The sequence below is a fragment of the Rattus norvegicus genome, chromosome 12 (assembly GCF_036323735.1).
Source record: "Rattus norvegicus strain BN/NHsdMcwi chromosome 12, GRCr8, whole genome shotgun sequence".
NCBI lineage: Eukaryota > Metazoa > Chordata > Mammalia > Rodentia > Muridae > Rattus > Rattus norvegicus.
In genome coordinates, this window is record NC_086030.1 from 32,609,384 (window position 1) to 32,632,106 (window position 22,723).

Genomic DNA, 22,723 nt, shown 5'->3' on the forward strand with positions numbered 1-22,723 from the left:
GTAAAAGCTTTGTTTTTCTGGGACAATTGATGCTGGCCGGCTGGAGCCAAGAGGTTAGCAGTGACTAAGAAGAGACCAGCATCACTGAGGTGAAATCTTCTGGGAAGTGTTTCCTAAGAGTCAGCACACAGAAGCTGTGGTCCAGAGGTGACCAAGGTTGTACCTCGTGCTGGTATAAGAACTTGGTAGTGTGAGAGTCACCCAGGTGGGACTGTTTCTGAACAGTTTTAGAACTGGGTTATGGAGAGCAGCTGAGGCTTAGCACTGAGAGAGGCCAGGAGAGGCCATGGGTGAAGGGGCAGCCTCAGTGTCAGTTGAGGGCCCAGGATTGAAGGGGTCCTACTGAGAAGTTGAGGCTTTGCATCATGGAAAGAGACCAGGAGAGGCTATTGGTGGGAGAGCAGCCCAGTTGCAGCAGAAGACCCTAGCATGTTGGAGATGCCAGTACCATGGGATGACCACCAAGGACAGCAGCAGTCAGGAGTGGAGCCCTCCTGAGTTTGAAAGACTGGCTGTGTGTGCTGCAGAGGGCAGAGCTGGAATCGTGACCCAAGCCCCTTGGAGGATCCCCGAGAAGACAGTGAATGAATCCCAGATATTGGACATTGTTTGGATTTGATTTCTAATTTTGACTGTGCCCTGCTATTTCTCTCCTGAAGGATGCATTTAACTTACTTTTGATTTTATAAGGAGCCTACAGTTGAGAGACTGAATTTTAAAAGAAATTTTAGGGATTTTCTTTATTTGCTTGGTTTTTTTTTGGTTTGGTTTTGTTTTTTGAACATCGTAGCTCTGGTTGTACTGGAACTCACTTTGTAGACTGGCCTCAAATCAGAGATCTGCCCGGGTCTGCCTCCCAAGCGTCTGGGATCAAAGGCGTGTGCCACCACAGCCCGCTGAGATTTTTAAAAGAGACTTTGGGTTTTTAAAGAGGTTGCGTTTTCAAAATGTCTGAATTTGTAAAGACTGGAAAAATGTTAACTTCGTAAAATATTTTCTATGGTGGTGGTGTTAACGTGTGACCTTAAGGATAAAATGGAAAGGAAAGGATAAGGCTTAATGGTGACGTGCTTGTGTCAAGTTGACAAGGGATCAGTTGTGCTAGATTGTTTAATGTCAACCTGACACAAGCTGGGGTCATCGAGAGGTGAATGCCTCAGATAAGAACATGCCTCCATAAAGTCGGGCGCAAGTCTTTTCTTTTCTTTTCTTTTTTTTTTTTTTTTTTTTTGGTTCTTTTTTTTTTGGAGCTGGGGACCGAACCCAGGGCCTTGCGCTTCCTAGGCAAGCGCTCTACCACTGAGCTAAATCCCCAGCCCCTCCGCAAGTCTTTTCTTAATTGTAACTGAAGCAGAAGGGCCTAGCTCACCACACATACCACCCCTGGCCTGGAGGTCCTGAGTTCTATAAGAAGGCAGACTGAGCAAGCCATGGAGAGCAAGCCAGGAAGCAGCATCCCTCCATGGCCTGTGCATCAGCTCCTGCCTCCAGGTTCCTGTGCGAGTTCCTGTCCTGACTTCCATTGGTGATGAACAATGATGTGGAAGTGTAAGCCCAATAAACCCTTTCCTCCCCAACTTACTTTTTGGTTATGATGCGGTTAGGTTAGAAGACAGAGGCAGGTGGATCTCATAGTTCGAGGCTAGCCTGGTCTACAGAGTGAGTTCCAGGACAGCCAGGGATACACAGAAAAACCCTGTCTTGAGACACCAGAGAAGCCTTTTTTGACACCTACATTGAAGCTTACAAGTGTATATGATTCTTTTTTTTTAAGTGTCCAAAAATTTAACACTAGGTCATCCAATGTTCTTGCACATGGTGGACGTGTGTGTGTGTGTGATGACACTCACACATATAAAACAAAACCGCATAAATCCCTCTCTAAAAGCCTCATGTTCTCAGTATCTTTGTGCTGTACTCAAACGTAGATAGCATGGCCTTCTGAAACTGTTCTGCATGGAAATCAGGACAGCATGCTCCTTTGTACCTTAACTCCCTTGTTCCCAACTGTTGCAAATACAGTGAATATTAATTTGGTCCAAACCCACAGATAGCAAGGGAGAACACACCAGACTCCGAGTCTGTTCGGACTGCGCACTTCACAGCTGAGACCCGGGGCAGGTAAGTTACTTGGTATTTCTGCGTCTGAGGCTCTTAGATGTCCTTTAACTATTGCGGGAGGTAAATCATTATAGCACAGTGATCTTTGCATAAAGGTGCTTCAAAAATTTTAAATTGGCTTTGGTTTGGTTCCTAGAGAATTTTGTGTAGAGTCTAGAAGCCTGCTTCCCCTTTGCAGCATACCTAGTTTCTCCTCTCTTCAATTCTCCTTCAGTGGCCATAACTTTAGCTTCAGGCATAAGCCCCTCTGGGACTCGAAATCACTCTGAGTGTCTTCTTGTCCTGTGACTTCTTTTTCTTATGCTCAGAGCCATTTAAGTGGAGGACTGGGTATACTGTTAAGTGTGTGTGGAACATCACCGCGAAATTCAAAGCTAGCTAAAAATGATCCATTAAAAAGATGATGTTGGTAACTCCTTGATTTTGAGAGAGGTTAATCTGTTCATTTTGGATATCATTGGTGAGGTGACGTTACTTTATCTATTGACTACGCTGTTGAGAACACGCAAGCTGGCTTAGGATGAAAGCTACAACTTCAAACAAGTCAGAAGTGTGACTGGAAGGGCACAGTTTGTGGTAGTTTCTGTATTGGATCCTCTAAAGTTCTGAGGTCAAATTAGAATAGGACCTTTGTAGGTGGAACTGACAGAAGTTTTCTCTTTATTTCAGCCTTCTCAGTCTGACATGGCAGAAAAACCAATCAACACGTTGGTGCAAACCCCTGGCAGTGAAGATCCAGTTGAGTGCCTCTTTTGTATATCCCTGTGTATTATGTTCTTCAATAAGCAGTTTCAAAGTAATTGACTCTAAGTTGATTCAGGTCTGGACAGCAGAAGAGACTAGGAAGCGGACAAACCTTACCATTGGTTAGACTTAAATGGAAAAGCTAGTTTAAACAATAGTCAACAATGTTTCTTCTTCTTTTTTTTCTTTTCTTTTTTTTTTCTCGGAGCTGAGGACCGAACCCAGGGCCTTGAGCTTGCTAGGCAAGCGCTCTACCACTGAGCTAAATCCCCAACTCCCTCAACAATGTTTCTTGACTCTGTTGGTATGTGTTTGTGTTCAGGTGTATGCAAAACACTCATTTAAAAGCAAAGGAGACTACATCAAGATTTAAAGTTTTGCATCACTGTAACAAAGTACTTCAGGGAGAAAGAGGTACAGAGACCCACTCACTGTCTGGAGCTATTCATATTGTTCCTGGCACCACCCTCTGCACCCCTCCTTCCCAGATGGGAAAGCCCAGGGAAGGCAGGAGGCCCTGTTACAGCTGTGTGAGATCTGCCTCTCCCTAAGACCAGGAGATTCTCACCCCCCACCACACACCCCCGGAGCTGAGGACCGAACCCAGGACCTTGCGCTTTCTAGGCAAACACTCTACCACTGAGCTAAATCCCCAACCCCAAGACCAGGAGATTCTAGTTAATCGATCTCCAGTCAGATGACTAGCTGGAAAAGATTTCCTCCCAAGCTGTAGTTTGTTTCTTCACTTGTCAACCATTTCCTTCGATGTGCAGAAGACTTCTAATTTACTGAAACTCTACCCATCAATCTGCCTTCCACAGCTCTGGTATTCTGGGAACTTGTTGCCAAAAAGTAGTTGTGTGAAATGACTCACAACATTTCTTTCTCGATATCCCAGCTGACTTTCTGAGCTGCCAGTCTTGAAGTAAATCAGTCCTTGTTTACTCTAGGTGTCACAGACCAGTTTCTGAACTACAAGAAGCTCTCAGTGGGTTTGTAGCAGATGTTTTCCACCAAGGGAAAACTGTGTCTCAAGGTTGAATTGGTATTCAACTGAGGGGGGCTCCCAGTGACAGGAACACCAGGAGTTGTGACTCCTAGAGAAACAAGTTTAGGGATCTTCTCAATATAGCTCCCCATGATGCTTCTGTAAATATCATCTTAGAGGGAGTTGGGGATTAGCTCACTGGTAGAGCGCTTGCCTAGCAAGTGCAAGGCCCTGGGTTCGGTCCCCAGCTCTGAAAAATAGAAAAGAAAAAAAAGTATCCTCTTAGAGAACACAACTTCATTTTCGTTTTCTTGAGACAGCCCTGGCTGTCCTGGAACTCACTCTGTAGACCAAGCTGGCTCTGGCTACCCTTGCCTTTGCCTCCTGAGAGGCACAGGTCACCACAGACTTGGCTCAAGAACACAGAATTTCTTGAGTGTCAGTTTCTATGGGGATCCCATTTGCCACTGTCTGAAGGGACAGCATTTCAGTACAGTGTGACTCCTTTGATGGGTCCATTTAGGTTCTCCCTCATTTCTGACCCTGTTCTCTGCTAAGTGGCTGCATCATTAGTTCTGGGGCTCCCTCAATTCCACATCTAAGGTCTCTTGAATTTCTCCAAGCTTGTCTGAACTTTTGGGCAGCCCTCTAGGTGTTTTGATTCAATCCTCAGGAGAAATTGGTGAGTGCTGAGGGCTCTAACCTGCCATCTTGGATCTGTTTAATGTCCTTTTATATTTCTGTGAGGTCTATTAGAATGGATCCCTTTTCATCTTTGATTTTGTTTACTCAAGCCTTCTCTGTATTTTTTTTCACCAAAATGCATACTAGATAACTATACCAAAACATTTTAGAATTCCTCACCAGACCTTCCTTCAATACCATGGTCTTTGGGAACTATTGCTAGAAAGTTACTGTGTTCTTTTGGAATCGCCAGGTTACTTAAAAAACCGTATTTCCTATGCATCTGCATTCGTATTTGTATGTGTGTTAGGTCAGTTGTCTTGATCACGTTTAAAAGTGCCACAGTAGTATCTTGGCGTTTGAATTGGTGTGTGTCTTGACTTTGATTCCAACTGGACATGGCTGTCTCTCTACAGCATCTATGGCTGTAATTAATGGCTTTGGGGACAGTTCATGCTGTGATTGTCTGAGGAGAGGTGGTTGCTGAGGGACACTAGGGGTGGGGACATTCTAGCTGTTCACACAAGTGTGGTGCACACAACCATGAGTGCTCAGTATCCTTTTGTGGCTAGTCTGACAGTGGTAGCAGTGGCACTGAAAGTGGTACCAGGCTGGCCTTGAACTCACAGATATCCACCTGCCTCTGCCTCCTAGGTGCTGGCATTAAAGGCATGCACCACAACTCTCAGCCCTGTTCAATTTACAACGGCTAGGATTTTGCCCTGCACTTTTCTGTTTTCAAGTAATTTAGTTTTTAAGCTTCTTCACATGAGACAAAATGTGATACATTTTTTCTCCATGACTGAATAACAGTGACATGGGCCCAGTGGATGGACTCCTATTTTGAGTTTCAACACCCGCCGTCTGAGATGTGGACCCCGAGTGCATCCCTAAGACTGTAAAGGTCCTTTGCAGACACTAACCAGTTTAGAAAGCAGCCATGGTAACCAGGAGGCTGCCTTCAGCCTCAGTACCCAAATTTCAGGTATCATACTATAGGACAAAATCCTATTCATTGAAAGTTGAACAGGGGCGGTGGGGAGAGGCAGAGGCAGAGGCAGAGGCAGAGGCAGAGGCAGGTGGATCTTTGAGTTGAAGGCCAGCCTGTTTTACATAATGAGTTCCAGGATAGCCAAGGCTATGTAGAGGGACCCTGTTTCAAAAAGAAAGGCAAAAATGAAATGGGAGAGGAGGGGCGGGGAGGGGCGGGGAGGGGCAGGGAGGGGAGAGGAGGGGAGGGGAGGGGCGGGGAGGGGAGAGGAGGGGAGAGGAGGGGAGGGGAGTGGAGGTGAGGGGGGAGGAGGTGAGGGGGAAGGAGGGGAGAGGAGGGGGGAGGAGGGGAGATAGCAAGCACAGGACCACAGGACTTCAGCTTAGAGTCCAGTGCCTGGTGAGTAAAAGCTAACACTGGGCGAACTATCACAGTACCATCACAGATGGAGCTTCTGGATCAGCTACAGTGTCAGAAGATCTGTGGCTACAATCTAGTGTGTAGTTCCTACTATCCCATTTAAGCTCTGGGTGGACTGCTCTACCAGCCCCGTCCATGCTCCCTTGGATCTGCAAATGAAACACACACACACACACACACACACACACACACACACACACCCACACCCACACCCACACAGAGGCTTATTTTCGATATGCTTTCGCTCAATGGGCGGGCTCTTCTAAGCCTTCCTCAGCTATTGAACCCATACCACCTGTGATCTCACATGGCTGGTGACTCTCTCTCCCTCCAAAGCATGGTCAAATTTCTTCTCCTCCCTTGCATCTGCTAGCCCGCCCATGAGAAAACTGGAAGTCCTGCCCATTTAACCCAGCACATTGGCCGTGAGTGTTTTTTATTGATCGATCAAGAACCAATTGGGGAACAGGACCTTCAGCGTTCAGAACGTCAGAGCCACTGCCTACAGACTTCCATTCTATCGCCTTGGGACTCAACTTGGGAATTAATATTAATGTAGTTCCTTACATTGTGGTGACCCACAACAATAAAATGAGAGCAGAGTAAATAAACCTGACCAGTGCAGGGTGGACGCAGGCACGACAGCCATTGATTGATACAATTAATGTGCATTAACATTTAAAAAGCCCTGTAATAAATATATCTTCACTATGTTTTTGTGGAATTTTTAAATTTGTGACAGATTTCCATGCATAAAATGAATTAGATTATTCACAAAAATATATTTATTTCTTTTGAATTATTTTTCCGCCTTCTAGAATTAGCCAGTTATTTAGGTAAATGTTGGTGTACCTTCTAATACTCTTGGGTGGTAGCGTTAGCAGAAGGTTTCTTTCTTCAATCCGGTATAAGATGAGTTGTCCTCAAAGGGTGTATAAGAATTTAAAGTTGAAGCCATCTGCATAGCTTTTTGAAGATTTATTTATGTGTTTGTGTGTATATGTGTGGGTGGGTAGGCACATGCATGTATACACACACATATACATGCCCTTAGAGGCCAAAAGAGAAGTCCTTTTCCCTGGAGCTGGAGATAAAGGATGTAAGTGCTGGAAACCAAACTCCAATCCTCCAAAAGCGCAGGAAGTGCTCGTAACCACTGAGCCATCTCTCCAGTCCCCTTCTTGCTTAACTTTATATTTCCAATTGACTTTGTCTGTGCCACGTATATTAACAGGCGCTCGTTTCGTTTTGAGACAAGGGCTTCCTCTGTGTAGTCTTGGATGGCCTGAAATTCACTTTATTAGACCAGGCTGACCTAACCTTCCGGAGAGCCACCTGCCTTTGCATCCCTCAAGTGCTGGGTTTGAGGGCGTGTGCCACCATGCCAGGCTGTAATTGGTTTTCTTTATCATCACCCCCCCCTTAAAAAAAAAGGGTTTACTCTATACAGTCCTGCTGTCCTGGAACTCACTCTGTACACCAGGCTGGCCTCCAACTCTAAGATCTGCCTGCTTCTGCCTCTCAAGCTCTGAGATTGAAGATGTGCACTACCACATCTGGTGAAGATTTCTCTACTATAGAGATCCCATGTTTGGGATGGCTTCAAAATCACTAGGAAGCCGATGCTGGCCCGTAGCTTCGGATCTTTCTGCTTTCATTTTTCTGAGTGCTGGGAACACAGTTGTGTACCACTATACCTCCCTTATGTCCTTGTACTATAAATACGCACTGAATATTATTAAAACTTTTAATGCAGAAAAGCCATTGATCTTTTAGAATACTACCCTGGGGTTTCTCATGGTGTTTTCTTTTCTTCAATTTCTTCCTTGCATTTTAGAAGCATAGCCTCTTAAGAGTGTGATCAGAGGCTGGTCCAATTATTTATAACACGAGTATGAGCATCTTTGTGAGTTCTTTTTGCACAAATTCACTTCATGCATTTGCATCAAGCAGACAATAGAGGGATAACTAGTCCTGATCTTTTTTTTTTTTAAAAACATAATCAGCGTTGTCTTTTCAAATGATGTTATTTCTGATTCTAATGAGAACCTTTCTGTTTCTGTTGTAAGGAAAATGAGAACATCCGTTGCTTAACCACTCTTGGCCATTTTGGGTTTGAATGTTTGCCCACTCAGCTGGTGAACAAATCAATCCAAAAAGGATTCTCTTTTAATATTCTCTGCGTGGGTAAGTGCCAGACACTGCATTTAAATTATCGTTCCATTTGTCTCTTACTCATTTAAACGGATACCAAACAGCATAATATTGATCTTCAAGACCATTTTTATATGTATGTTTGTGTGTGTGTATATGCATATATATATACATACATACATATATACATATATATACAATACACATATATGCATATATACATATATGTATATATATTGGTTTTTTTCTCCTCTTAGCTGCATTGTTTAAATATTTAAGAACATTTCCGCCTCACCTAGTGGCAAGTTTCTTTAATCTCAGCACTTAGAAGGCTGAGCGGACAGATCTCTGTGTGTGGGAAGAGGCACTGTGACCACAGCAACTCTTATAAAGGAAAGCGTTTAATTGGGTCTAGCTTACAGTTCCAGAGGTGTTTAGTCCATGATCATCATGATGGCAGGGAGTACAATAACATGTAGGCAGATAAGGTGTTAGAGAAATACCGGAGAGTTCTACATCCTGATACACAGGTGTGTGTGTGTGTGTGTGTGTGTGTGTGAGAGAGAGAGAGAGAGAGAGAGAGAGAGAGAAAGCACGAGCGACCCCACCTTGGACTTTTGAAACCTCAAGGCCCACTCCCAGTGACACACCTCCTCCAAAAAGGCCACACCCTTCATCCTTCTCAAACAATGCCATTCCCACTGAAGCCAGTGGTTGAGGCTCAGCCTACTCCTATGCTGACACTTTTATGGTGTGTTTACATTCCCCACAGGAGAAACTGGAATTGGAAAATCAACTCTGATCAATACACTGTTCAATACGAATCTGAAAGAGGCCAAATCTTCCCATTTCTACTCGAAGGTTGGACTGAAGGTGAAGACATATGAACTTCTGGAAAGAAACATTCCCCTGAAGTTGACTGTTGTGAAGACGGTCGGGTATGGCGATCAGATAAACAAGGAAGCCAGGTTAGTGGTTTCTTACTTGCTTATAAATTAAATTGTAAAGTTAGCACAAAAGGCATTTGACTTTTTTTTTCTTTTTTCTTTTTTTTGGAGCTGGGGACTGAACCCAGGGCCTTGCGCTTGCTAGGCAAGTGCTCTACCACTGAGCTAAATCTCCAACCCCCCCCCTTTTTTTTTTGAGTCAGGGTCTTACTATGTAGCACTGACTGGCTTGGAACTCGTTATATAGAATCAGAGTGACCTTGAACCCACAGATATCTGCCTATCTCTGCCTCTCAAGTGCTGGGATTAAAGGCATGCACCACCATACTTGGGTTGAAGCCAGCCCCAATTAAAGGTTGTCCTTATAAGAGTTGCCTTGGTCATGGTGTCTGTTCACAGCAGTAAAACCCTAACTAAGGCAGTTTGATTCTTGTTTTCTCTCTTGAACCTGGGATTTTGCTATGTAGCCTAGGCTAGCTTTGCATTCACTAGGTAGTCCAGGCTAGTCCGGGTCAGAGCAATCCTCCTGCCTCAGCCTCCTGGTGTTAGGATTATAGGAATGTGTCGGACCAACTGACTTTGAATTTTAAAGTTTCATCTGTAATCCCATGTCCCCTAAAATAAAATCACACTCTTGGGGATTAGGACTTAGATATCATGCCTTCTACTGACTGAGCCATCCCTGTCCCTGGACCTGAAATTCTATTTTATGGCTGTGAAATGCATCAATTTTATCCAGTGGCAAACTCTTCAGAGCACACGGTGTTGCTTATCTCATAGTAAAAGGTCAGATTTTGATTTTAGCAATGTTCTGCTAAACGTTTAATTTTCTCTCTTTTTTAGCTACCAGCCAGTCGTTGACTACCTGGATGCTCAGTTTGAAGCGTACCTCCAGGAGGAGCTGAAGATCAAGCGCTCCATGCCGGACTACCACGATTCTCGCATCCACGTCTGCCTTTACTTCATCACCCCTACAGGACACTCCCTCAAGTCCCTGGACTTGATAACGATGAAGAGCATCGACAGACGGGTGTGTGAGAACTGCACGGGTCTCTTCAGGGTTCAGTGTATCTTGAAGCATATTTATACACTATGTGTGTGTGTGTGTGTGTGTGTGTGTGTGTGTGCGTGCAATATTTGAATATTTTTTTCCTGTTGCTCTTGAAAGCATTTGAATGGATTTTCTAGGACGTTCCCAACAAAATGCCATAGAGTGGATGGTTTAAACACCTCTTTGCTTTTCCTCACGTGACCTAGCTTCTGGTGTCTGTCTGAACATTTTTTTTTTTTTTTTTTTGAGACCGGGTTTTATGTTAGATCAGGCTGGCCTTGAACTTGCTGTGTGGCCTTTGACATCCTGCTTTTCCTGCCTCGGTTTTTCAGTGTTGGGGTTTAAAGCATGCACCCTTACACAAGGCCAAGTTTCTCCTCCTTGTAAGGTTGGTAATCATTCTGGATTAGACCCCTCTATAACAGTCTAACCTAAAAGTATCTATTACAAGCACTGATACATTTTTGAGAGATAGAAGGTTAACACATCCGTATATAAAATTTAGGGGAAGGGAAACTTAACATTTGATAGAGTTCATCTTTGGCTTTCGTTCCAGGTAAAATTAATTAAAACAATGACTGCTTGGAGCATGAGGATGCACACCTGCAATCTCAGCATTTACAGGGATGAGACAGGAGGATAGCTGTGAGTTTGAGGCCAGCCTGGACTGCACAGTCTTCAGGCAGCCTGAGTTGTAGAGTGAGACTTTGTCTCAAAAAAAAAAAAATGGGGCTAAGGAGATGGCTCAGTGGTTAAGAGCACCGACTGCTCTTCTAGAGGTCCAGAGTTCGAATCCCAGCAACCACATGGGGGCTCACAACCATCTGTAATGGGATCTGATGCCCTCTTCTGGTGTGTCTGAAGATAGCTACAGTGTATATAGTAAATAAATAAATCTTTAAAAAAATCAACAGCAGCAATAACAAAACAAAACAAAACAACAACAATGTTACCTGTTTGGAGAGAAAGAGATGCAGGAAAAAAACACTAAAATAAAACGATTTTTCCCCCCTGTGACTAAATTCTAATCAGATGACAGCCATTTGTGTATGTTTTTTTGAAATTGAATTTACCGTATGGTACTATAAAATAATCCTATGAGCCCTTTGACTGGTACCATTGATCAAATGAAACATGAAGTTTTTCTGATTCTGGTTTCAAATTCTCTCAGTGGAGACTCAGCATACAAAACACACATGGTAGTTGCAGTCTGCTCTAGACAGACAGACCCCAGACAAAACCTTGAGGGATACTAAGAAACCTGAGGACTTTCTTCATGGAGGGACTTGATTTGTAGCTCAAGTTGCTCTAGAATTCATGGTCCTCCTGCCTCAGCCTTCCAGGTGTTGGGATTACAGGTACTACATAGGAAGTTGGACTTCCTTTGACAGACTTCTTATCTCTAGGGTTTTAGAAGATTCTTAACATTTTTATGAGTCTCTGGTGTAAGGCCAAGATAAGATCCTTGCTCTAGGTGCCAGAACTAATGGCTTCATTCTTAAGGGAGAGGGTGTCCTGTAGTTGAGGCACAGAGGGGCTCTAGGCTCTTGCCCATAGCATGTATCTATAGCCACATGATGTACATACGTGACTTTCCCTCTTATCTAGAATGTACTGGAGGAATGACCAGAGCCTTAACCGTGTACATGATCCTGTCCTTCTGCTCTGACATATTCAGCCTGTTCTCCAGTTTGCACAGAGGTCCATGCTATATGGAAGAGTTAACTGAAGGCTAGGCTCACCTTATTCATAAGGACAGGGATTGGACAATAGATGATGGGCGCTTTATCTCCAGTTTTCTCAATCTCTTTAACACCTCGAATTTAAAGTTTTCATCTGCTTCTAGAAGACCACTAAGTTTTTAACCTTAAAAGTGGCCATTTATAGTAAAGTTGCATGGAGACACAGGATACACTGCTCACAGCTTCCTCAACTTCTCCTCAAGATCAGCACTCATGCCAGAATTCTTTCATTTCTAAACTTTATTTTCATTTTTCATCTCCACTGCTTGAATTTGTTGTGAGCATGTATTCTCATAGAGGGTTAACTATATTATATATCATATGTCATATATATGCATAATAGGTCATATATATAGTATATCATCTATTATATAATATCTAATTATAATATGTATATTACAAGTTTAGATTAAATTCTTTTCATTTATTTTTTTCTACTCATTTATTAGATCCACACCTCCCCTCAGTTTAACACGTTTGGAAAATGCGGGACTTGCCCAAGGATTTGAACAAATGTGATTTGAGCTCAAAGCTAATATCTATTCATTGCACTGTATAAAGGACTTAAACATATGAAGCTTTGAATTGGTAGAGCAAAGGTATATGAGGGAGATTGGTTAATATACACAATTATGGAGAAATGGTTAAATGAATGACGGCTAAGAGAGAGACTCCCTCCCCCTGCCCCCATTTTATTGAAAGGTCTTCATCTTTCAGTTTGATAAGTAAGTGGTCTACTGAACCCTACCGCTTAGGTCATACTAACAGAGGCCTGGGGACATGAGATGTTTAGAAAAGATACAAGATCAAGACTTCTTAACCTGGGTTCTGATGAAAGAAGATGAGGGTTCAAAATATAGCTCAAAGGTAGAACGTTTACCTAAAACAGTCAAGGCTTGAGGTTTAGTCCTGGGCGTTTCCCCAACAGAAAATTCTCTGTGGCCAATCATGATGGGGCACACCTGTGGGTACGCCCAGCAGTCTTCCCAGAATCCCATCGAAGATCCCGTCACAGCAGTAGCAGCAGCAGCCGCAGCAAACCATACACACGTTTCGTTTCTTGTGCTGGGTTTAGATGGAAAGATGAAGACAGTAAAATTTGCTCCCGCTTCCTCCTTAACAGGTGAACATCATACCGCTGATTGCCAAAGCGGACTCGCTTTCTAAGAACGACCTGCAGAGGTTCAAGAACAACATAATGAGCGAGCTGAGCAGCAATGGCGTCCACATCTATCAGTTCCTGGCGGATGACGAAGCTACTGCTCAAGTAAACAGCTCGGTAAAACGTTTATATCACCTGGGCTTTATTCTCACATGTATCTGACAAGCAACGTATTTTTTCCTCAAAGTACATTGTGGGGAAGTGTTTTGTCCCCTTCTCTCACCTCCCCTCTGTCCCTTCAACTCTCCCTCTTTCCCTCTTCCTCCCTCCCTCCTCCTTTTCCTCTCCTTTCTTCCCTTCCACCCTTTCTTGGTAGGCTTTCGTGTAGCCCCCTAGGCCCTGAATTTACTGTGGCATCCTGAAATCCCCAATTCTCCTAACTTTACCTCCTGAGTACTGGGATTTCTGTCCCAGAGTCCTATTGTAGATGCACCTGTAGGGACTGGAGTCCCCGACGCTACATTTTTATTGGTCGTGGTTTTCTATAAAGGTCTCTATCTGTTGCAAAGAGAAGCTTCCTTGGGGTTGGGGATTTAGCTCAGCGGTAGAGCGCTTGCCTAGCGAGCGCAAGGCCCTTGGTTCGGTCCCCAGCTCCGAAGGGGGGGGGGGGGAAAAGAGAGAAGCTTCCTTAATGAGAGGGGTAAAGACTTTGCTTATCTATGGGTATAGGACAAATATTTAGATGGTAGTTAGGGATTAAGCTGGTTTAGCAAAAATGGTGGCTGTAGATTCTTCTCTGAGATCATGATTTCATGGGTCCTGGGTGTTTGGCTAGGTTTCGACGATCAGACATGATTTCCTTTTGTTCATCAGGTTTTTTTTTTTTTTTCGGAGCTGGGGACCGAACCCAGGGCCTTGCGCTTGCTAGGCAAGCGCTCTACCACTGAGCTAAATCCCCAACCCCTGTTCATCAGGTCTTAAGTCCAACTAGGGAGTTGTTGGTTACTGCCCAGGTATGTGTGTCACTAGTGCACTATGGCTTTTTGTTCCATAATGGTTCTTGTCGTCCATAGGTGTCCTATTTGGCCAGAGCCTTTGGTTGCTTCCCTCCCTCCCTTGGAGACTTGCATGACACCTTCTTGGAAGCATGACACCAAGTCCCCGAGGAGGAAGCTTCATGTTAATTCCAGCTTAGGGTTTCGGGCCCTATGTCTGAAGGGCAGGGTATCTTTGGCACCTCTGAGGGGCAACCAAGGACAATAGAAATAACCTGTAATGTTTTGGGGGTTCTTTGGACAACTCTGACCAGCAACTGAGAATGTTTTCTCATGCTCGGTAGTGGGGTTTTGGATAGAGGGAACATTGTCAGCCCAGAGGAGGAAGATCAGTTACAGGTGTATATTTAAGTACCAACTTATGTGTAGTACAGGTATTTTTATTATATGTTTCCTCTTCTGGGTATTTTCTGTGAATGAACCACAGGTAGTCTTTTTAATCTATTGTATTCAATTAGGGCAATGTTTTCAAAATTTACAGTATTGCACATCTCTCTCTCTCTCTCTCTCTCTCTCTGTGAGTGTGTGTGTGTGTGTGTGTGTGTGCGCGTGCGCGCGCACATGCATATGTGGAAGCCAGGACACCACTTCTGGTGGTGTTTCTCCATTGTCTGCCTTTTGTCTTTGAGATGGTCTCTCAGTGGCTGAGATCTTACTGAGTAGGCTAGGGTGGCTGATTGGCAAGCCCTTGGGATCCAATGGCCTGTTCTCATTTCCCTAATGCCGAGATTGCAAACGTGTCTCACCATGACTGTTTTTCTTCAGACTCAGGTCCTCATGCTCATGCAGGAGTCATGTGATCAATGAAGCTATCTTCCTAGCCCTCCTGAAGACATACACAATATTGTCTATTAGCATATATTAGGCTGTGCATTCATTAAATAACAATAACAACAATAATAATTTTTTATAATAATAATTTTTGAGACAGGATCTCACTGGTTGGCCTGGGCAGTCTTGGAACTCACTCTGTTAACCAGCCTGAGATCCACCTGCTTTTGCCTTAGTGCTGGGGATTAAAGATAATGCACCTTTTAAGCCTAGCTTAATTTTTATTTTTTTATTTTTTTTTAAATTTTTTTCTTTTTTGAACCCAGGGCCTTGCGCTTGCTAGGCAAGCGCTCTACCACTGAGCTAAATTCCCAACCCCAATTTTTATTTTTAATAGTGTCTTCTGTTAACTTATACACCACCATTAAGAATAGTTTTCAGGGGGTTGGAGATTTAGCTCAGTGGTAGAGCGCTTGCCTAGCAAGCGCAAGGCCCTGGGTTCGGTCCTCAGCTTTGAAAAAAAAAAAAAAAAAGGAAAAAAGAAAAAAAAAAGAATAGTTTTCAGGGGTTGGAGAGATGGCTCAGCAGTTAAGAGCACTGACTGCCCTTCCAGAGGTCCTAAGTTCAATTCCCAGAGACAACATGGTGGCTTACGACCATCTGGAATGGGATCCGATGCCCTCTTCTGGTGTGTCTGAAGACAGCAACAGTATACACACATACATAAAATAAATAAATTAAAAAAAATAATTTTCAGCCGGGCATGGTAGGGTACATCTTTGATCCCAGCATTTGAGAGGGCTAGCCTGGTCTACAGAGCAAGTTCTTAGGGCAGCTGGGATTACAAAGAGAAACTGTTTTGAAAAGACCAAATCAAATCAAACCAAAACACAAAAAGAAAAAAAAAAGACAAAAATAGTTTTCATATCAACTCATCAACATTGTCTTTGTGCTTAGTATAAAAGATAATGTGAAATAATTAATATGTATTAACAATCCAACTCTTTTTATCTTTGTACTGCGTGCATCAGGATGCCTTGCTTTAGGAAATACTCGGTAGGTAGCTTTTAATTATATGCCAGCCTGGGATTAATGTTTATAAAAATCAATTAGTACGTATTTTCTGCTAAGTATTCAAACAGAACACAGGATCGATTGTGCGGTTAAGTGCACTAGATGAGCCTCACCTCTGTACTTTCTACCCAAGAAAGAAAAGAGCAGCAGAATAAGCCATGTTGTTTGGAGAGAGCTTAACTTGTATCTTTTATGCTTGTTTCTTCAGGGGCTGTTACCCTTTGCTGTGGTGGGGAGCATGGAGGAGGTCAAAGTTGGAAAAAGAATGGTCAAGGGCCGCCATTACCCTTGGGGCGTTTTGCAAGGTAAATATGAGACTGTGATTCGAGATGATGAAATCATTATGGGCTGTGTCATCGATACTCTCAAAATTGTGTTTTAATCTGAGCCGTGGTGATAAAACTCTAGCCGACTTGTAGTTAGTGACTGATGATGAGGAACACTGATTCCTTTCATTTGAGCTTCTTTTTAGAGTGACTACGATCTCTTCCTATATGACATTGGTTCTCAACCTTCATAATTCTGGGACCTTTTAATACGGTTCCTCAGGTTGTAGTGACCCCCCCAACCTTCAAATTCTTTTCGTTGCTACTTCCTAACTGTCGTCTCGATACGACTATGAGTAACAGTATAAATATCTCACATACAGGATATCTGATATGCAGCCTCTCTGGAAGGGTTGTTTGACCCCCAGAGGGGTCGAGGCCCACAGGTTAATAACTGCAGACTTAGGGCAGCTGTGATCCTTCTCTATAGAAAACTGCCATCAGCTGACTTCGACCCATAGCTACCAAGTCTCCGTGTTTAACCAGTAGGCCACATGCACACGGTCTCTGTCTTCCTGAAACATGCCAGTCGCAATGCTGGGACTCGCTTTATCAAAGCTAAGGAATAAATATTAGTACCTAAAGGTGTCACAGAAACTACTATCTAGATCCACCTGCCCAGCGTGGCACCCCCTGAAGCAGGCCGGCACCCTCCTACATCAGTTAGTAATCAAGAAACTGCCCAGCAGATATGGCCACAGGCCAATCTGATGGGGGGGCAACTCCTTCCCAGGTATGCCAGGTTGATAACCAAGGTCAGATATCCCATAGACTAAATCAATAGGAGAAAATAATCAGGGAGCTGATAGGTTCTGTTGAAATATACAAGACAGGAGAAGGAAGAGGGAGAGGGATGAGGGGAGGGGGAGGGGGAGAGGAGAAAATGGAGAAGGAAGAGGGATGAGGGGAGGGGGAGGGGGAGGGGGGAGAGGAGAAAATGGAGAAGGAAGAGGGATGAGGGGAGGGGGAGGGGGAGGGGGGAGAGGAGAAAATGGAGAAGGAAGAGGGATGAGGGGAGGGGGAGGGGGAGGGGGAGAGGAGAAAATGGAGAAGGAAAGAGGGAGAGGGATGAGGGGAGGGGCAGGGGGAGGGGGGAGAGGAGAAAATGGAGAAGGAAGAGGGATGAGGGGAGGGGGAGGGGGAGGGGGGAGAGGAGAAAATGGAGAAGGAAGAGGGATGAGGGGAGGGGGAGGGGGAGGGGGGAGAGGAGAAAATGGAAATGAATGAGGAGAACTTGGAGACCTCACTAAACAGAGCAACATGTTTGGGTTGAGAACACCCAAGTGGTGTAGAAAGCTTCTCCAGGAAAATAATAGAAACCCTCCGTACTGAATTTTTTACTGCTGATTATTATTTTATTTTGACCAGTGGAAAATGAAAACCACTGTGACTTTGTGAAGCTCCGGGATTTGCTTCTCTGCACCCATATGGAAGATCTGAAAGACCAAACCCACACTCAACATTATGAATGTTACAGGAGCAGCAGGCTGCAGAAGCTGGGTTTCAGTGACAAGGGCCCCAACAACAAGCCAGTGAGGTGAGGGCACACAGGGCTGGCGGGCAAGGAGAGATGGCTCCATGGTTGGGTGCACTGTGGAAGAGAGGGCCCGGGTTCAATTCCCAGCATGCACATGGTGACTCGCGGTCATCCGTGACTCCAGTCCTAGGTGACCTAACACCCGCTGCCGGCTTGTGTGGCCACCTGGCATGCGCAAGATTTACATGGGCAAATCAACGCTCACTCACGTAAAGTGAAAAGTAAACCGCTTCAGAAAAATGGCTGTTACGTAGAAGTCGATCATTTAGGATGCTCGCAAAACCACAAGGTACGCTCGTTCAAGAATAGGGGTTGGGGATTTAGCTCAGTGGTAGAGCGCTTGCCTAGGAAGCGCAAGGCCCTGGGTTCGGTCCCCAGCTCCGGAAAAAAAAAGAACCAAAAAAGAATAAGGCTGCGGGCTCTTCATGAAGTTTTAGGTTTTTAATAGTTTTGGGACATAGATGGAGACAACTCATGGGAAATACCACCCTGGTGATCTCCTGACCTCACAGCCAATTCCACAGTCTAAACATGTCTCTTCCTACAGAGTGTCCTCCACCCGCCACAACCGCTGACTCCCTTTAATACAGTCGGTAGGGGCTCTCAGAAATCTCTGGGGTTTTTCTTGTTCTCTTGGGTACGAGATCTCCTCTTTACCACCCTCATGAGGTGGCCATTCCTTCCTGAGGTGCAAATACTTTCATTGGGAGGGAATGTCACAACTGGCAGGCACATGTCCTACAACAATTTGTTGTGGGTTAGAAATGTTTGTTGGATGTCTTCTCTATCTGTGTCTTTTGGAGACAGGATGGCTCATTAAATTTGGAGGTCACAGATTTGGCTAGGTTATCCGGCCAGCAAGCCACAGGGGTCCTCCTGAATCTGTTTCTGCAGCCCTGGGATTATGGGCATGTACGGCAGACACCTAGCTGTGAAGGTTTTTCCTTTGGCTTCTGAGGATCCAAACTCAGATCCTCGTGAGCATGCGTGATGGGGCCACTTTACAAGACTGAGCCAGTGATTCTCAATTTCCCTAATGCTATGGGCCTTTAATGCACTTTCCCATTTTGTATTGATTGATGTTGGTTGTAGGTGTCGCAGAAGAGAGAGAAGCCCGTCAGGATTCTAAGCCTTTGTTTCCTGAAGGGGCAGAGGGGTTCACCCTTGGAAAAGACTGATGCCCAGCTACCTCTCTCAGTCCAGTCATTTTATTCAAAGAACTCTACAAGGTTATTGGGCCTGGGAAAGATTCCAGCTACCAATGTTATCTTGTCCTTGCTGCCCGTGAGAATAGACAGCCCACAGAAATCTCAATCCCTTCTGACCATGGCTAGTTGTAATCAAAACTAAGAACTCCAGGTTTGCCAGGAGTGTGTCTTAGGACCAAGATCTGTGCAGCTGCGAGCTCCCACGTTTTACCCGGTGCAGCCCTTCCGGAGAGATAACATTCTTCAATGTTTCCTGATTAACTGATTAACTCAAATACAGCAAAGGCTTTACTGAAACATCTCAGTCAAAGCCAGACCCAAAGGCTTTCCCGTGAAGTCAGACACAAAGCCTTCACTTTACATATCACTACAACGTTGTGGTGACCCTTATACCATACAATTATTTTGTTACTACTTCATACCCGTCATTTTGCTAGTTTTGAATCATAATGTAAATATCTGGTATTCGACCCCTATGGGGGTCATGACCCACAGATTGAGAACCACAGCACACCAAACCCTCTCAACCTAAACCATATCAAGTGAATTGTATTTTAAGGGACCTCTTGATTGCTTTGTTTTGAATTATTTTGAAAACAGTCTCATACCTTAGTTTTCCTAAAATACTGTTGTCTAAAACATAAGAAACATATATAGCAGAGGACGGACTGATCTGACCTCAGTGGGAGAAGATGTGCCTAACCCTTGAGAGACTTGAGGCCCTGGGGAGTGGGGAGTCCTGGTGAAGGTGGTACATCCTTTTGGAGACGGGGGGGGGGGGGGGCGATGGGATGAGAAACTGTGGGAGGGGGGATTGGGAGGGGAGCTATGGCTAGACTGTAATAATGATAATGATGATGATGATGATGATAACAACAGCTGGATGTGGTGGTATGTGCCTTTAATCCCAGCACTTGGGAGGTAAAGGTGGGTAAGTCTCTTAAGCTGAAGGACAGTTTCTTCTGCATAGTGAGTTTCAGGCCAGCCAAAGCTGCCTCAAAAAAAAAAGAGAGCAGCACAAACAAAAACTTAAACCAAACCACCACCACCACCACCACCAACAACAACAATATCAACAAACCCCCAGGGAAATAAAATTTATCAACTACAGGAGTAAAAAAAATCACTGACCCTGGTGTTTCAAATTTTAGTGTTCAGTCACATACTCACACAATTAATGTCTCATTGTTTTTTACACCCCTCCTATAGAAATTTGGGGGTGTCGCTACACAGAATATTGGTGAGTGCCACTTTAGAAACACAGATTTATAGTTCGAATGCTGATTCACGTTAGCGTTTAAAAATAATTTTTTTTTTTTGGTTCTTTTTTTCGGAGCTGGGGACCGAACCCAGGGCCTTGCGCTTCCTAGGTAAGCGCTCTACCACTGAGCTAAATCCCCAGCCCCTAAAAATAATTTTTTTACCTCATTTATTTTGTATGCGTCTGTGTGTGCACACGTGGCGGAGGTCAGAGGACCACTTGCAGGAGCTGGTTTTCTCCGACCATGTGGATCCTGGGGGGGTCAGCTCAGGTCTAAGCTGCCCCGCCATCTCCCTGGCCATTTATTAGCACTTAGATATGAGAATAACAAAGTGATAATCCTTCTCCCCTTCAGTTTTCAAGAGATGTATGAAGCCAAGAGACAAGAGTTTCACGATCAGTGTCAGAGGGAGGAGGAAGAACTCAAGCAGACGTTCATGCAGCGCGTCAAGGAGAAGGAGCTGACCTTTAAGGATGCGGAAAAGGAGGCATGGATTACCCACCTCACGCCCACTTTCTACTTTCCTGATCCTCTGGGGGATAAGTTTTAGAGACCTAGTGGATTTTATCTTGGATGAAACTTTACATCTCTCTAAAAAGCAGCTATTCACTTGAATAGGATCTTAATATAGCCTTTATGAAATTATAGGGTGAGATTGTATCTTTTTCCGTGAGCATTCTGCTTTTTTTAATGCTCCATGCCTCTGATGCAATTGGGCAGGGGCTGCACTCTCTACTCACCCATCACCTCTGCTGTGTGTAGCTCTCCCAGCATGGGGTTGCTTGCTAGGAGCTGACTTCTAGAGTTTTACTGCTATGAAGAGAGCCCCACGACCATGGCCACTCTGGGGCTGGCTTACAATTCAGAGGTTTAGTCCATTATCACAGTAGGAAGCCTGATAACACACAGGCAGACAGTGTTGGAGAGGTAGCTCCTCTCCATCTTCTACATGGGGTGCCACAGGCAACAGGGAGAGAGGGAGGGACAGAGAGAGAGGGGCAGGCTTCAGCAACTGAGACCTCAAAGCCCACCCCCTAGTGACGCACTTCCTCCAACAAAGCCACACCCACTCCAACAAGGCCACACCTCCTAATAGTGCCATTTCTACCGATCTGTGGGACCAGTTTTATTCAAACACCACAGGGATTTTTGGGGACTGCCTCATCTCCATAGCTCCATTAGGCATTGTCAAAAGTGGAATCCCTCTATAGCAGCTATAATCCTGTGACAGGGCTCGGGGCTACCTATGATACCTTCTGAAATCTATGTGAAGACTTCTTGATCTCACAGCTCTTGCCTTGCGCATGTACACAGAGTTAGCATCACCAGGTAGAACCCAAGATTTATAATTGGTTACCTTCAAGGGCATCAGATGGAGCCATGCCTGGTCTCCCGTGATACTGGCTGGGGTTACTAAGGAGAACTGTGGCAGGACACAGCATGTAGCCCAAGGTCATTGGGATGCCAAGCTTCCTGCAAGACCTCTCAACCCCCTCAAGGCCATTCTCCATTATATTGATGAATACTTTATTAATTTCTAACTCTATTAATCTCTTTAGCAGAGGATTACCTGGACATATCCTGAGCATTATTTTGAGAACTTCCTTAAATTGCTGATTTCAGTTGCTGATTTCAGCTTTCCATAACTTTTACTATTTCTTTTTTTTTTAAAATGTGTTTACTTATATGTTTATGAGTACGCTGTCACTGTCTTCATGCACACCAGCAGAGGGCATCAGATCTCATTACAGATGGTTGTGAGCCACCATGTGGTTGCTGGGAATTGAACTCAAGTCCTCTGGGAGAGCAGCCGGTGCTCTTAACCACTGAGCCACCTCTCCAGCCCCCAACTTTTACTATTTCTACTTAGTTATGAATTCAATCTTTAATCTCTGCTGTCTCCCATTTTACTATGTGCAGTTTTATAAAAGCTCCACGGCACCTTGTGTGTTTTGCTAATTTAATATCTTTTTTGCACTTAACCACCAGGTCTCACAGACTGAATTCGATCCCCGGAATCCACATTCACACTGTAGCACTGTTCAATCAACCCATTAGAAATAATTTAATAAGTATAATCATTTTTTTACAACATCTTTAAAAAATATAAGACTAAACCAGAGTGGAATCACCATGTTAAATGACATAATCAAATACAGCTTCAAAATGGACCAGTTGTAGTCCAGCATAAGGTGACTTAACAAGTATAAGGGTGCTTAAGCTGAGCCTGGTGACCTGAGTTAGATCCCTGGGACCTCCATGGTGGAAGGAGAGAACCCATTGCAGACAAACTCTTGAGAGAATATAGTCAACCTGAGTTAGCAAATAAAGCTTCTCTTTTAAACTTGTAAAAAAAAAAAAAACAACTTTTAAACACCCATCTGGATTTTGTCCTTGGTTTCTGTGTCTCTTCTGTCTTTAAATGATCACTCTGCTCATCCCCTTGGCATCCCATTATATTTTGTATTATTATATAAACTTATATAAACTATTTATAAAATTATATAAACTATTAATATAATAGGTCCACAAGAATGGCCCATTGC

At 44.2% G+C, this 22,723-nt stretch overlaps 1 protein-coding gene across 3 annotated transcripts in view; it reads left to right on the plus strand.

Moving 5' to 3' along the window:
* Window positions 1-1,216: 1,216 nt before the first annotated feature.
* The window catches only part of Septin14 (septin 14), a 30,792-nt gene continuing 9,285 nt past the window's right edge, over window positions 1,217-22,723 (plus strand). Inside the window, exons 1-9 of one of the 3 annotated variants that reach the window (XM_039089767.2) lie at window positions 1,217-2,121; window positions 2,791-2,859; window positions 8,018-8,135; window positions 8,875-9,070; window positions 9,893-10,079; window positions 12,966-13,121; window positions 16,053-16,149; window positions 17,539-17,707; window positions 20,532-20,664. In XM_039089767.2, coding sequence (XP_038945695.1) covers window positions 2,806-2,859; window positions 8,018-8,135; window positions 8,875-9,070; window positions 9,893-10,079; window positions 12,966-13,121; window positions 16,053-16,149; window positions 17,539-17,707; window positions 20,532-20,664 — 1,110 coding nt within the window. In that variant the 5' untranslated portion in view covers window positions 1,217-2,121; window positions 2,791-2,805. The remainder of the gene's footprint in view (window positions 2,122-2,790; window positions 2,860-8,017; window positions 8,136-8,874; window positions 9,071-9,892; window positions 10,080-12,965; window positions 13,122-16,052; window positions 16,150-17,538; window positions 17,708-20,531; window positions 20,665-22,723) is intronic. The other 2 variants (NM_001368669.2, XM_039089768.2) reach the window with 2 other exon arrangements.